The following is a 16,424-nucleotide window of genomic DNA, read 5'->3' as shown; positions in this document are numbered from 1 at the left end:
AAGCTGTCCAATGAAGTATAATGCTATGTGTTAGCCAATAAACAGTTGCATATTAGCCTCTGCTGCTTGATTTCATGGAATAAAGATGTTTATAAAATGAACACAGACACAGAAGACAGTGCAGATTTTGCAATAAATACTGGCCGACAGATGGGTGAGTGAGACAACTATAAATGAACGAAATATAAGTTATTGCTTCTTCATCCTTTGGTCCAACTATGTCATGTCTTCGTTATCCTAAAAAAAAATCCCAGCTCGCACAACATGATATGCATCAGAGCGAATTTAGAAGTGGGTATACTCATTGGCAACTGAAAAATAAGCGAATAAGTGACTTCTCTCTCTCAGTTTTGCTCTTGGATAAAAAAAAATACACCATCTTCTACTAGTGATTTCTGCCAAGACAACTAAACTCAAAACAGGAGGAAACAGTTAGCCTGGCTCTGTCCAACGGTACCAAGATCCGCTGGTCTGAGTATGATGGTCACTAAGACCTTATAGTTTGTTTATTTATTGTTTTTTTTACTCTGTAACCAAGCTAGCTGTTCCCACCCTCCCACCCCCATTTCCTGTCTTTGTACTAACTGGCAGCTACATATGATTGTGCAGACATGAAAGTGGAACCTAACTCAGCTCACTGCGTGGTACACATAATACAGGGTTTGATATAGTCAATAACAAAGTTGACAGACAACAAACTGACAGTATTAACTGTTGAGTCACCACTGTTCAAACTAACATTGTAATACATTTTTCAGTCACATACTAGTCACACTAAGTATTGCAATGTATTGTACCAGGAGTTGTTAAACATTATTAGTCTCCTTTTCAACTCAAAGAGGTGTAATAGTCTAAAAATTAGGAATTGAGCACTATGAGTTGATGTTTTGTCTTTAATTGAGTGTCTCAGAGGACCAGTCATCTCTCAACAGGTGCTGCTGTGTGATTTGTCACAGTTTAAATTATCCCAGCATGTTGCAGTGCAGCTGCCATCACTTGAGTGGTTTCAGAGAAGTCAATTTTAATATTGTTGGGAAATGTTTAACCTAATTTGCAAATGGTGAATCAGCAACAGCTGTTTGACACAAATCAGCACGCCATTTTCAGCTTCCAGTGGGGCTACACCAGACTGTGTTCAGTAACGTCTCCCACTGTGCTGTGGTTTGACTTGGTTCTGCAATTCATTGAGAGGCAAAGTGGGATACTGAGGCTGTGGCAGAGACATTTGTGAGATTTCATTCAATGTAAACCTACAGACTGCAGGGGGAAACAGAGGAACTGGAATAGATAAGAGACAGAATGGGAGTGAAGAAGATAATACTGTATGTATTATATGTTGTAACATTTCCAGTCAATTCATTCGACCACAAAATAGCTACAAATCCTGAAAGGCCTCTGTGTCCCACAGTGAACCACTGGAATGCTGCTCTCATTACACTCAGAGACGTTTTCAGTAGTTTATAGCTGAGCTTCTCTATATTTCAAGACTCAGACGCTGCATGGGGAGAGTTGTTCTGTCTGAGTGTGTGTTTTGTGTGTGTGTCAGGTTTCTCTTACTTCCATTAGCCCTGTGATGTCCCCTGCTCATCTGCTGTCATCAGCCTCATCCTAACAACGCCTACGTCTGCTATCATAGCCAGACAATAAAGAGCCTATGATAATTTTACATCACTAGCCTCTGTTAGTGGGTCATCCTCTAACATCATCATCATCATTATCATCACTGAGTGCAGGCTACCATCCGAGTCCACCCCCCTGCTGTCAGCACTGTCACTGAGCTCACCCTAACCCCTGGTTCGCTCCAGGTCCAGAGAGGGTGTCCGATTCCCTTTGTCCCCCTCCGGTTGTCCCCAGATCACAACAATACAGCAACAATATCTCTGTGTTCACCTGTTAGCACCTGGCACTGCGGGAAAGACTCACTGCCGAGTGCCCATCAGCTAACCACTCTTCTCGTCTCTGTCAGACGCCATGTGGAACGCGCCTTCCTGTCACCAAACCCAATATCCTACATACAAAACACACAGAGGCATAATAACCCGGTCGCTGCTCGCCTGTCAACGCTTTCCCCTGGCAGCAGACTCGTGCTAACATATAGAGGATAAATGAAAAGCACTTAACCAATCAACAACCCATCGGGTAATTACAAAGGTTTCAAGCGTCATCTGCTATGTGAGTCCCCAGCATGTCCTCCTCAAGAAGGAAATGACTAAGATATCATCCTCACAATGAACGCTTAAAACAAACACAAATTTATGTGACTTTTTGTTTTTTTTCTTCAGATGTGGTCATTGTGGTCCACCTGGTTGTCCTGTACTATGATACATAACACAAGATGAAATGTAAAAATTAAAGCTGCAAGCAACGATGGCCGGGCCCTCGCACATGTGCGCACGTCGAAATGTGCATAACATCGGTCTGAATCACAAGCCATCAGCATGTGCTTCCTGCCAATTTCTTCTTTGAATCTTTTTATAGATGGCCACGCCCACACCGTTTCCTCAAAATTCATAATTTTGATAACCTCTACTCAGGAAGTCTATATGAACACACCTACCAAGTCTGAAGTTAATTGGATAAAATCCCAAGGAGGAGTTCGTTGAAATATGACCCCCTTGTCAACCAAAAATTGTGATTTTCATTCTTAAATATCTTGCTTCCTGTTCATCATAGCCCATTGCTGCAAGAGACTTTTTTGTAGGTCTTGCCATGTTCTACAATTCGGTTTCATAACTCTGTGTCCAAAACTGTGGCGGGGCTGCCTAAAAGAAAAGTTCAAGGGGTCGCTATGGAGCGTTTTTGCCATGCCCACCAAATGATATTATGCAGCCGAATTGTGCATAATATTGGTCTTAACAACCACAAGAAGTTTCAGACAGCTCTGAGAAAGTATATCATAGCCCAACACTTTTGCCTGAAAATCAGCCAAAAAGTCAATGGAGTCTCATGTTTTTTCGAAAAAATCGGCACCGTTGACTTTGACCCGCCGTCACGGCCACGCCCTCTGATGAAAACTCATGAAAACTCCAAAACTCTGGAGAAAGCTAGCGTCAAGTAAATATGACACTTCCTGTCGCCACCAGTTATAGCATGTCGAAATTTCACAAAAACACGGCAAATTTTGTGACCCCGCCCCTCCAACACAGAAAAGCAAAAACTTACGATTTTGATAACTTTTCATTGTCAGGCCTTAAGAACACACACGCCAAGTTTCAAGCACATCGGATGAAATCCCTAGGAGGAGTTCGTTCAAATGCGACCCCTGGAAATGACCCCAAAAACACGAAAAGTCCAACTTTGACAAAAATTTGATGCTGTACGCTTCACTGTAGCCCGGGTCAACAAGAGACTTTTTTGTGTGTCTCGGCATGTTACATACTCCCTCCAAATTTTTCACACCTAGGTGGCGCCGTAGAGCCATATGCGTACGTCCATGTGTGAGACCCCCAAAATGCGTAATTTTATGCCCAACATTGGGGGGGTAGGCAAATTTTCATGAGTTTTCGAGGGGGTATGGGCTGTCGGAAATGCGATTTACTTTTAAACGTCGTTCAGCATTTGAAATCCAATAGGGCCTCGCCCCAGCGTGCCATACTCGGGCCCTAATAAGTTGCCCAAGGCTTACTTTTACTGTTATTATGTATTTTCATTCCTGCCTCAAGTAACGCCCAAAGGCAAGATTATGCTTGGAAAGAACAGGTTTGTAAAATGTGTCACCCAGCCACATCTGATGCTATGAGGCAGCAATCTAATGCAAGGTGGACCATCACAGAGAGGGATGTGGTGAGTGCTCAAATGGAGATAATGGTGCACCACCCCGAACAATTTTTCCAGAAGGCATTTACACAAAAAGTGACAGAAGATTGAAAGAATAAAGTTAGAGAGAGAAGTTCAGCAGTGTGGGGTGAGGAACTTTCAGACACTGTTCAACCATCCAACAAGCACTTTCTTTGAAGTACACTGATACCTTAAGTGGCCTTTAATCACTCTGGGTTAATCCTTCTGTCACGTTTTACTCTGTGACACCCTGAGAAGTGTTCTCAGATGATATCTGAGGCTCAGCACTACCTGAGGCAGGTTGGAGGAAGGAGAAGATTTAAGTACGTTATACGGTCAGTAGATCATATCTGACTTTTTCCACGGTTGACAGGTTAGGCCTGACCTTGAGTGGGTGCAAAAAGAGTAGCAGCTTACATGTCACAATGTGCTGACGGTGGGAAAAATGAAACAACTAATCAAAGCTGACGTGTTGTTGCAGTTCCCTTCAAGCTCTGATCAGATAAGGAGAAACATCACTGGGAAGACCTCAGGCCCTCAACATCCTCTTTGGCATGATTGGCATGACCGGGCCTGAGTGAAACCGAGCTGGAGCCAAGTGAGCCCGTAAATTTGACCTTATTTTTTCAGTAATTAATGCATATCAATCATGCCAATTTACAGTATGAGTGCTGCCTAAATGATAATTGGTGCTTATTAAGTAGGTTTAACAAAATAGTAAATGATCACAGTGCATGTGATGGCAGCTGTTAAGGGAGAATTAGCTTTATCTTTGTTCCGTGTCGCGTTGATTCTGCCATGTGACACAGTCATGTGATGGCAGGAAATGAACTAGTCACAGAAAAACTCACTGATGATACGCAAACTAGAAGAGTTATGAACTGAAATCTTGTCTGACTACAATTCCAGTCGTACAGAGATTTCACTTGGATTGTGTATAAAATGAGGATGAAACAGCATAGCTTTGATTCATTTAAAATACAACATGCTACTAAAATGTCAAGATATGTTTTATTTCAGACAATAAAGTGGTAGTGAACTGAGGTATGAGTTGTGATTGCACACTTGTCATTTACATTTGGATGTGAGACCTGACTTGTTACTTGTGTTTCAAGCCGAGAGACCAATTTAAGATCACAACAGGAGTAAAGCTGACTCGGTCACATCTCTGCATGACATGAACCAAATTATAAATATGATACTTGTGCATGTGGCAATCAACACTTCATTCTGTCAGTGAAGATAAAGAGAATTCATACAGATGGTAATTTAATTGTAAATGTCAAATAAAGGAAGGTTTGTGACCTCACATTTGACATACCAATGTTGGCAGTTCCACTCAGACACAGGATAATGTTCTGTTATGCTTCACCAGGCAGGCCTCCCGTCTCTTTTAAAGACGATACACTTTCACCGCAAAGTTCCCCGCTGCGTGTTTCATAAATGTTTATCCCACATGAATCCAGCCCCCTCCCCAAAGTTTACTTAGGATAGCTGTAAGCCCTGCCAACTCTCATGAAAGAGAATGATTTAAAAATTAAATATATAGCGCCTGCTTCAACATGTTTCATTCAAAAGCAGAACTCTTTTGGAAACTACAATTACCTCCTTAAACAATTCCCCATTTTGGCAAGGTGTGCAGAAATGTGTGTGTAAGTGTTTGTGAGAGTAGTTGACGGCAGCTGAAGCTTCTCAAGTCATAAGAGAAACTAAAGTAATAAACTGAAGTATAAGGTATGAATATTACCCAAGAGCCTATGACCACTGACTATTCCTCTAGTGCTACAGACAGGTCAAAGTTTTCACTTATCTAGTGAATAATTTCAACATTTACAGGATGAATTGGCATAAGTATACGAAAAACATTTGTTGTTTCCAGAATCCTGATAACTTTGTTATTGATAATTCTATGATTCCTTGACTTTTAATCCTGAGCCATCATTAGGACAAAATTGAAATTTGTAAGGTTACAGGTCATGCTGCATAGCTGCATGGTCACAGCCATCATCAGTTCAATTCTAGACCTTTGTTGCATGCCATCCACCGCTCCCATGTGTTCTGCCTCTTCACCTGACACTATCCAATAAAGGAAAAAAAGGTTTGTTATACTGAACCATCTAGATAGTCATTGGAAATGGTTTAGAAAAGAGCAGGGGCTAAAAAAACCCAAAAAACTTGGCAGGTGGTTGAATGAATCATCTGTCTATCGCAGATGAACTCTCACTGATCAGTTTAACGAATCATACATTGTAATCAAACTTTTACCAAAGAAAGTTGGTAGAAGTGCGAAAATATCTTTTCCATCGAGAGAAGCCATCAGTGCTGTCATTGTTCTTCTTTCAATGAAGAAGTACTCTCTAGTTGTGTTACAACTGATGCCAAAACTCACGCTGTAGCTGCCAGCAGTTACTCACAGGACAGTCACGTAGCTTGAAGTAAGATAGATTCTCGCATGATTTCATGATCTCGCAAGTTCAACTACCTTGCGAGGTTATGACCTGCAAAAATAATGACAATGCCATGAGTCTAGCACTGTGTTTATTGCCAATTAGCAAATGCTAACGATGACACAGTGCAATAATTATAAGTGTTAGGCTGTCCCTATTTTAAAACAATATAATACAAGGTAAAACACCATCATGTGAAAAAATACAAAAGATAAATAAAGATAATAATAATCTGGTTTTATCCAAATATATTGAAAAAGAATACATAGAAATGACAGGGATGCTTGGTTATACAAAAAAACGTAGGGGAGCTATCGTGCTATAGATAGATTTTCTTTTCTCAAAAACCAAAATACTCATTGCTGACTTTTCTGGCATGTGCGTGCAACTCAGAGTGAAGCAGGAAATATCATTTACTTATTCATTATAAAACAATGGAAGAGAAACAAAACATTACAGCCAGCCCTACATCCCTTTTCAAACATGAGGAGAGTGAGAGTGGTAATATTCACAGTAAATAGAGGAGAATGTAATGTTGTTGGGCACTAAATTACAGTCATTGAAAGCTTGTATGGTTACCCAGCGATCTATCACTGTCACACAGAGAGGGAGAGGGGGAGAGAGAGCAGACAGGCGCCAGGCGCAGCAGGATCAAAGCTGAAATGTACCTCGGGGAGAGAAACAGTTAACTTCATTTAACCAATTGTCCTACAGACATAAAGTCAGTGTGCTGCTGCAGGCCCAACAATAGATCTCATGAGAGAGAAAAAGGTTGCACATATTGAGTTTCACTGGAAATTATTTGACTTGATTTGAAGAGCTGAAAAACAAAACCAATTTGGATGGGCCTCTTCAATAGGCCTCTGTAACATTAGTTGTGGTTTTACTGTCTCTCGGAGGGACTGCAGACAATGAACACAATAGGTTGAAATATGGGCAATACACAGCCATAGATAATTTGATTACAAGTCACAAGATAGAAATTTATGGTGATAATAACTCTTAAGAGTATAAAAAGTAGTGTAAATCACAGCCTAGATTGCCTTACTGCTCTAATGAAACACAGTGATAAACTACTGTCAAGATATTCTCAAGCACAACTTTTTAGACGAGGCCCTACCACAAGCAATGGCACGACAGTGTTGGTAACATAGTAAAAAATAAATTATACTAGTATACTTTTATTCATCTGGTGATGTTTTGGGGTCAGTTTTTTGTTAAACCCACATTCATTGTTTTTATGGGGGTTTTTTTGAGAATAGAACACAGAACAATCTGTAAACACAACACTTACATATTATCAACAAGCTGATGAGCATAGTAGCAAACAATTTCTAAGATGGCACAAAGTAATATTAACATGCATTAGGAGTCATGTTTGTGTACCTGTTGGTCTCCACCAACTCCTAAATATCTGTTTCTTTAGCAGCTAAATGCTCCACTGTGTTCACCAGTTAGATGCTAACTTTGGCTGTCAGACATTTGGTGTTGGGAAGGTAGTGTACATCAGGTTTTTAGAAACTGTTGAGCAGCTAATGAAAACAAGGTGTATGTAACAAGGTAATGTCAGCGGTGAGAGTGAATAAAAGTAATGTTGGGGCTTGCAATGAAATGACTTGAAACCATGCTAAAATCCTCCATAGAGCTGGGTAATAATTCTTTATCTACACTACAATCCACAACTTTTGCATTAGACTTAGTCGTATGATCTACTGTTAATATAAAAAATATTAATTAGTGCAGCTAGTGAGAGTAGAGTAAGTTATTTAAGCAAAGATTTTTGATGGTCCATGTTGGATTGAACATAAATAACAGAATACTATATTAGCTGAATTTAATCAAAATAAGAGAAAATAAAATGTCAATTTAAAAGTATAAAATTACGATTTGTATCATTTCTATGGTTGTTGGTTGTGTTTGTTGTGACTGATAACACCTGGAGGGGGGGTTACTTTGGAGACTCAGAATTCTGCACTCCGCCCCTGATCGGAGGTTTGTCTGTCAAGGCACCACAGACACATAAAGTGGACCACAAAACTGTCTTTACAAGCCTGGCCTATCAGAAACTGTTGTAGCCGGGTCACGTGGAAACATCGACAGACTGATAGGCAGGCGGCAAGATGAGAGAGGAACTTATGGCACTTCACTGGAAGAGAGGCAAGTCCGTGCGTAAAAACTGAAGTTTACCACGCAGCTGCGCAACATCGGAGGAAGCTAAGCAATAACACAGATTCCCTCGAGTGAATACACGAAAACAAAAACAGCAACGGAGAAAGCGGCAGGAAAATTGGTTGTATGGCACCTCAGTCGTGCGTAATGAATCCTGCGCAGGGATCAACGCCCTCGGCCGATCCGGGGGAGACCTCTCCAAAGGACCGAGCCGCTGGTGGCATGGGGACTGACGAGCTGGACATGTCATCTGTCAGAAGATGTAAAACCAAAAGTTTAGATCTGCCTTTCAGTGTGGAATCACTCATATCGGACAGGACGCCGGACAGAAGCATCCACTCGCCCGAGCCTGGTTCATGCTGTCCCCGGGCAGACGAGATCGAGTGTGCGTCACCGAGGGGACTCCATCGGTCCAAACAAGAGGCGGTGGACCTCAGTGACAAGGAGACGAGTCCCTGGAGTCAGACTCCATACGCATCCCCTCCAAGTGAGTGAAGGATACTCTATTTCTTCTTTCTGCTCTGAAAAACTTGTGCTAATATTTTCAGCAGTCTTTTTTCTGGAAACATCCAACCGTGCATGAAATAGCGAATGATCAAAATATTTCATAGCCCTGGTCTCTAATAGAGTACACTGATAAATATCTAGATGATGACCTTTGATAATTGCAAAAAAATGCTCATAATTACATTTCTTTTTTGTATTTGATGTCCATGCACAATATAAAATCCAAACTGGCAAAGCCACTTTCAGAGATAAGTTAACCCATATGACAGAACCTTTTTCTCCGATGCACTGCTGACTTTCTAAATGTACTTTCAGGACTCCCCAGCCCGACCCCATGCAATCTACGGAAACACAAGAACAACAGGAAACCCAGAACTCCTTTTACAACATCTCAGCTGCTTTCTCTGGAGAGGAAGTTCCGTCAGAAACAGTACCTCTCCATCGCAGAGAGAGCGGAGTTCTCCAACTCACTCAGCCTCACAGAGACCCAGGTCAAGATCTGGTTTCAGAACCGCAGGGCCAAGGCCAAGAGACTGCAGGAGGCCGAGCTGGAGAAGCTTAAACTGGCCGCGAAACCGCTGCTGCCGGCCTTCGCCTTTCCCTTCCCCCTGAGCGCACCGATGGGCGCACCGTCCCTGTACGGGGCCCTGAACGGACCACGGCCTGCCCTACCTGTCCCAGGACTATTCAGTGGACCATATGGGATGTACTACTTGTCTTAACCCTCGCTAACTTTGAACTGCATCGCCGGGAAAGCTGCCTTTAAAAAAAATGCCTTCAATCAGCAAACAACCAATACTACAAAATAATGTCCTGAGTTCTTATATGAAATCTAATGTAAAATACTTTTTCGTTATGGTGTAAAGTTGAATAAAGTGTGAGGAATATTTTTCACACAAATACATTGGCAGAGCAGCCTGCCTTAAATTAAAACAAAGTATTTTCATTTAACGTGGAACAGAAACAAAGTGAAATATTTTCACTCGACTGTCATTTTTCATAGATTTTCATTAATTTTCTATGAACATTAATAAAAATATATGAAAGATTTACTTTACGGTCATTTATTTGTTAACATTGTCATTTTTGATTTACTTTACGGTCATTTATTTGTTAACATTGTCATTTTTGCAGAGTATCCAGCAAAGTATTTTTCTTTTTCTTTTTATCTTTTCTTTTTTTAAATGACGGACTCTCACTGAGCTATTTTTTTTTTATTTTTTTTCCGGATAAAATTTTCAGATTTCATGTTTTGGGAGCCTTTATTCTGTAATTACTTAAGTCCATGTTTTTTATGTTACTGAAGTCATTTTAATGTCGCAAGGGAAGATGAGCTTTGGGATTGAAGCAATAACTCACAAAAATGTCCATGTGAATGTTTTACTTCATAGGCCTTTAAAGATTTCTCATCTTGAAAAGGACAGTTTTTAAATTTGGTAGAGCATTAATATTTTTGTCATCCACATTCAAAAACACACTTTTGTGGTTAATATAGACATAATAAAACTCAAAGTTATAAGGTGGTGAGGTAAAGAAAGTTACCAACAGCCTGTTGCAGTACAATAAATATTAACCTTAATGATACAAGTCTGATTATATTGTACCGAAATTATCCAAAGCTTAAGAGATTGCTTCAAAGTCATTCTACCAAAAACACACACTTCAATTAGTGCAAAGCATATCCATATATATAATTATAACATGTGGCATATCTGTAACAGTGTGTAATCAATAACAAAAACCAGAAGACTATAAAGTGTTCATTAGTGCCTTTTACTTACCGCTGGAATGAAATCAAACCTGTAAAAATTGTTTTCATCTTCTCAAGGTAAATTTACTATTACAGTAATATCTAAACCACAAAACTTCTGTTTGTTTCTAACTTCTTAATAATCTTCCCTGTTTCAGATACAATAATCCTTTAAATTGTCATTTTAAAATTGTATTTTTTATTTTGCATTACCTCAAAAGGAGAACTTTTTTTGCACAGATGTTCAAAGAGCTCTTAAAAGTCCAAGACCACAGTTTCATTATTGAATGTAAATAAAAGTCATCAACTATTTTTGCAAACTCTTAAAATGCTAAACATGACTGATAGACTCACATCGGTCAATAATGTACAGTGTATTTTATATCTGATGGGTGAAAAGGTGTTTTATACAATTATTAAAATCTATTATGTAAATTTTGAATTCTCGTGTTTCTTTTCACAAAAACTTCCACATCCACTCCAAACATTTAGATATGGCCTTACTGCATCTTTCTTTTACAAGTACAACACATGAATTTGGCAAACTTTCCCACAGTATAAACAATGTCCACAGCATCCTATAGGATGTTCTTTGTCTTTTTTTTCCTTTTTTTTTGGAGAATGATAGAAAAATAAAGTTTTTATACAAAGGCAGACATTAATAGTAACACTGTTTGTCCTGAACAGAAGTAAGAAGGGAGCCTTGTAGCAAAAAAATGCACAGCATACGTACATGTATACACAACAAACATTTGCACAAATCACATTTTTTCCAGAAACATTTTATTTCAAGTCACATACACAGATAACAGTAAATATATTTAATTACATATAAAGTTATAGATCTCATGTTTCATTTTCTCCGTCCTCGCCGCCCTCTGAAGCCTCGGACAGAGCCGTGACCGAAACACACGCTTGTGGGCACCCTGAGAGACAAGAACACGGCGGTTGTTTTGTATCTCAGATTATTTATCATTTAAATAAAACTGCAGTAAACATTATGAAGATGTCCCATATATTTTATGTATTTAATATTGCACAACTAATAGAAAAAAGCCATCCTATAGTTTGTTTTACCCAAATTTAACTACATAATTGCACAAGTTTTACCTTATACTTTATGAAATATCTAAAAACTTGCACTGAACTTCCACCTTAAAACATCTTGAAAATGGCAGACTTAGTGTCTGTTAGTACAGGGTTAAACGGCCTCAGAATAAACAGTGTTTTGCAACAGACTTGCTTAAAGACTAACCTGTAGGAGTATCGTGGTTTCGTAGACTCTGTGCTTGTATTCCCGGCGCCATGAGCAGCAGCAGAAAGATCTGCATGCTCCTCAGTAGAGTCAGACTTTGCCATGCGAGCTTCTTCTTGGGACACATGCGTCTCCATGGATTCCCCGTGCTCGAGTTGGTTGGACAGCACATCACACATAACCTCACACACACCCTCGGACTCACACACATCGTCCGCTACCTCCATGGCCGTGTCTTTCTGCTGCTGTCTCTTCGTCTCTCGGGTTCTGGAAACCAAGATATGATATTAGAAACACAAGGGTATTTAGGAAAACATAAGGATTTACTCGAGTCAGAAAAATGATACAATAATAAACAATTAATATAATTCATAAGGTAGCTGAGTTTTTATAGTCCAGTTACACACTGGCTTCAATAAAGAGGATTTCACTCTATAACTTAACAAAAGAATATGAAACAGTTGAGTGAAAATAGAAACAATGAACTCTCCAAGAGTTCAAATTCATGGTTGCTATAACATGGGCTCTCCTGGAGTGAAACCTCGCATAGAGTATTATTTCTACTAACGTTTTGCTGCCATCTAGTGGCCAAAAAATAGTACATAACCTCAGGCTTACCCTCTGTCCTTTTTGGTTTTGTCAAATCTGAAGTCTGGAGGATACTTGTGAAGTCTTATTAGATGGTCCTTCCTGAGTTTACTAGTCCTGAACTTCTGTCCACAGCCCTCCACCAAACACTGGTACTGAAAAATGTGAAGGATCTGTCAGGGAAATCTTATCTTTCAATCCATAGTATTCATCTATGCCTAAGAGGGACACTTTCATGGCTTTTTAAAATGACTTACCATATCTTGCCTCTGGGCGAGGATAGCGAAGAGAGAGTCGTGCCACTCTTGAATGTGAATGTCTAACAGTCGGGCACTCGGCAGGGAGCGACGGCAGGAGCAGCACACATGTCTGTGCAGAGAGTTGTAGTGGTGCTCATACTCCTCCAAAGTGCTGAAGACTGCACTGCAGCCAGAGATGTGACAGGCAAACTCTGACACACTGAGGAAAGACAAAAAAACATCCACAGCTGTTACTAGAAATGGTGCGCAATTTGTTGTTTGTTAGTCAAATATATAGTTACAGTTCATACAGTATGTCTAGTAAAGTTACAAAGTTTAATATTAAAAAATAGTTAAACTTCTTTATTTAACCATTTCCTACTACTATATTCATGGAGGACTTTAATGTGTGTGTGCCGTTGTCCTTCTGCTTCAACCCCCTTTGTTTCAGATGTTTGCTTGTTACTAAACCATGTACATTTTAATATCCTTTGCTTTTCTGCGAAGAGCATCATCTTCCTGAGAATAAAATGGGCTACACAGTTTGTTGCTTGTTAACTGAAATGCTAAAAAAAAAAAAACTTCGCTCAATCACAGATATAAAATGATTTTCATACCTGAGTGTTGGCTTGTCATCTGCCTCAGAAATGTAGAGGTCTTGCAGGTACATGTGTCTGGTAATGTCTCCATCCTGTAAACACCATTTACATATGGGTGGGTTAGTTTGGGTAGGTTAAAAGACGAGTGCGTAGAATTTAGTGCCATCTAGTAGTGTAGCTGCCCTTTCCTTGCTCGTGTGAAGGAGCAACTACAGAGGCCAGGAAATGTGTAAAACAAAAGGCACTATAAAGAATGGACATCGCTTGAGTGAGATCACCCACAGGTTTCCGAAGCACCATTTTGAAGTTGAAATTATGAGACGCTGGCCACTGCTATATTGGATGTACTGCCTCTTCTGTTTCCTGGTCAATCTAAATATCGGCAAAGATGAAGATCATTGGTGGACCTAAGGTGGGCTGAATGACACCTGGGTGCTCTAATAAGCCAATCAAAGCAGCCATGCCGTTATTTTTGGATAACTTTAAGCCTTAACATAATTTGAACAGAAAAACTAAATTCACACAGTTGTCATGAACAGGGAAATTAACTGTTTTTTGTACCAGGCTGTAAACATGTTTATTTGTGCTGTGATGTCAGACATTTTAATATGGGCGCTTATGGAGATTGAAATGTCCTGTAGCCAGCCTTAACCGACTGCTTGGGGTATTTACAGTTATTACCACCGCTCAAGATGGTGGCCTCTGTGTTAGAGGACCCACGGGGTCATTGTACGGTAACAAGAAACCAAATTATTCATATTTCCAGGTGATTATACACTAATGGAAAATGTTATGTATATTATATCAGAATCAGAAATACTTTATTATTCCCCGCAGGGAAATTGTTTTTGTTACCTCATCTCCCAAATGGTAAGATAGTAAGTGATAGCAAGAAAACAAAACTTTAACCCTATACACCTATACGATATCCTATTTTAACACTATACACACATGTATAAATAACAGTAAAATAAAAAAAACAGTGACAGTGAACTATGCAATATGTAAATCTAAAACCTTTAGTCTTTGAGAGACTGTACAGAGAATACACTGATTGTTAAAGTGCAGCATGCATGTGTGGAAGATTTCACTTTTGCACAGGCCAGTTCAAACACTACTGGACTGGACTTAGAGTGTGTGATATTTTGAGGGAGGTGTTGTACAGACTGATGCTCACAGACTTGTTGTGTCTCTCTGTGGAGCATCTTGGTGCCAGCAGTCTCTGACTGAAGCTGCTCCTGAGTCTGTGCAGCACCTCATGGAGTTTGTGGGAGTCATAGTCCACAATTATATTTAACTTCTTCCATAGTCTGTGAATAAAGGTCTGGACCTTTAACTAACTAACTAACCGTTGCTATGTTACCTCAAACAGCTCGTGGTCCTTGTGCAGGTGGATGAGCTGCGGGCTGAAGGTGAACGGGTTTCCCTCCTCAGTCTCACGCGGTCTCCGCTCGTGTGTGTCTCCTGTCGGATGGTGTCTCTCTGTTATTAGAGGACGGACAGACTCTGGCTGCTGCATCGTTTGCAGGCGTTTCCAAACTGGAGAGTTTTCTGTTGTGATTGTCGCTGAATGATGGCGTAATGTTTCTGTTTTGGCGCTTGTCAAATGAAATAAATGGTTCGTTGTCGCCACCAACCGGTCAGACCAGACACAGTTTGGAAACACTCAACAAAGTAAAATAAAAACTTAACATCCACACAGTTCCTCATGTATGTCATGTAACGTTATACTCCTTACATGGTACAGCCTTTCAATCCAATCCACGTTATTTATATAGCACGATTTTTAGCAAACACAAGGTTTCCAAAGTGCTGCACAAGTAGACAGTAGAAGGATGAAAAAACAACAATGAAATAAAATAAATAAAAGGCACTACTTTTATTGTATTAACAAAGACAGGATACCTGTAACCCTCAAGGGGCCCCAGCAATGGCAATAACAGTGTGGTGATTTTATTATACTTGTTTGTTGTCATGTTAGTTCCTTGCTAAAAATAAATAAATAATAATACTAATAATACTAATAATACTAATAATAATAATAATAATAAAATCTTATTATGTTAATTATTCTGTCAATATTCCGAAATAAATATGGTGTAATCAAATTATAGGAGAGTTACTATTTGTTAAAGGTCCAGTGTTTAAGATTTGGGCTATATATTATGTTTATAACTATGTTTCTGTTTATGTATAATAACCTTCAAATAATTAATACATTTTTGTTTTTGTTACTATAAAATTAGCCCAAGATATCAAGGAACATCACTAAATGCTCAACTTCTGCAGGGCCCTGATCTTACCAGCTCTCTGAATATGGTGGTGACCCGATTTAGGAGGGAACCAGTTGTGATCATGGCTGATATCGAATCCATGTTCCACCAGGTACAGATCCTACCAGATGACAGAGACCTCCTCAGATTCCTCTGGTGGTCTATGGGGGATGTGAAGCAAGTACCCACTGAGCATCGGATGAAGGTGCATTTGTTTGGGGCGACATCATCTCCTAGTTGTGCCAATTTCGCTCCCAGAAAGTGTGCAGAGGACTACGGGCGTCTCTACAGTGAGAAAAAAGTGGATAAACTATTGCACTGTTTTTACGTGGATGATTGCCTTGTGTCAGTGGCCACGGAGATGGAAGCAGTGTTGCTTTACAGGAACCTGGTCTCTTTGTGTTCCGAGGGTGGATTTTCTCCTACAAAGTGCATGAGTAATAGGCCTGAAGTGCTGAAAGCCATCCCAGAGAATCACAGAGTAAAAGGCATTAAAGAGTTGGACATGGAGCTGGATTCGCTACCTGTAGAGAGAGTGCTGGGTGTGGAATGGAGCATTAAATCAGACTCTTTCAAGTTCAAGATTGTGCTTAAGGAGAGACCACTTACCAGAAGAGGAATCCTCTCGACTGTCAGCTCAATCTACGATCCCTTTGGAATGCTGAGCCCCGTAGTTTTAACAGCAAAGAAGATACTGAGAGACCTGTGCAGGAGAGGGATAGGCTGGGATGACACTGTGGCTGAGTCAGCCTCTAAAGAATGGCTGCAGCAGCTGCATCTGCTGGGCAGATTTGAGGTCAGCAGATGTTTGAAGCCACCA

At 40.0% G+C, this 16,424-nt stretch overlaps 2 protein-coding genes across 2 annotated transcripts; one reads left to right on the top strand and one right to left on the bottom strand.

Moving 5' to 3' along the window:
- The first annotated feature begins 8,089 nt into the window (after nt 1–8,089).
- msx3 (muscle segment homeobox 3) lies at nt 8,090–9,953 on the top strand. The gene is made up of 2 exons (XM_010737543.3): nt 8,090–8,880; nt 9,216–9,953. The coding sequence occupies exons 1-2, from the start codon at nt 8,520–8,522 to the stop codon at nt 9,620–9,622; spliced, it is 768 nt and encodes a 255-aa protein (XP_010735845.3). The 5' UTR covers nt 8,090–8,519; the 3' UTR covers nt 9,623–9,953.
- A 1,458-nt stretch (nt 9,954–11,411) lies between these two features.
- On the bottom strand, nt 11,412–14,905 carry znf511 (zinc finger protein 511). Its single transcript, XM_019259605.2, has 6 exons — nt 14,695–14,905; nt 13,350–13,423; nt 12,751–12,952; nt 12,524–12,648; nt 11,906–12,172; nt 11,412–11,576 (listed from the first exon to the last, which is right to left on the bottom strand). The coding sequence occupies exons 1-6, from the start codon at nt 14,848–14,850 to the stop codon at nt 11,504–11,506; spliced, it is 897 nt and encodes a 298-aa protein (XP_019115150.2). The 5' UTR covers nt 14,851–14,905; the 3' UTR covers nt 11,412–11,503.
- Between the last annotated feature and the right edge of the window lie 1,519 nt (nt 14,906–16,424).

The sequence above is a fragment of the Larimichthys crocea genome, chromosome III (genome assembly GCF_000972845.2).
Source record: "Larimichthys crocea isolate SSNF chromosome III, L_crocea_2.0, whole genome shotgun sequence".
NCBI classification, from domain to species: Eukaryota; Metazoa; Chordata; class Actinopteri; family Sciaenidae; genus Larimichthys; species Larimichthys crocea.
This window is presented reverse-complemented; position numbering and strand designations above follow the sequence as displayed.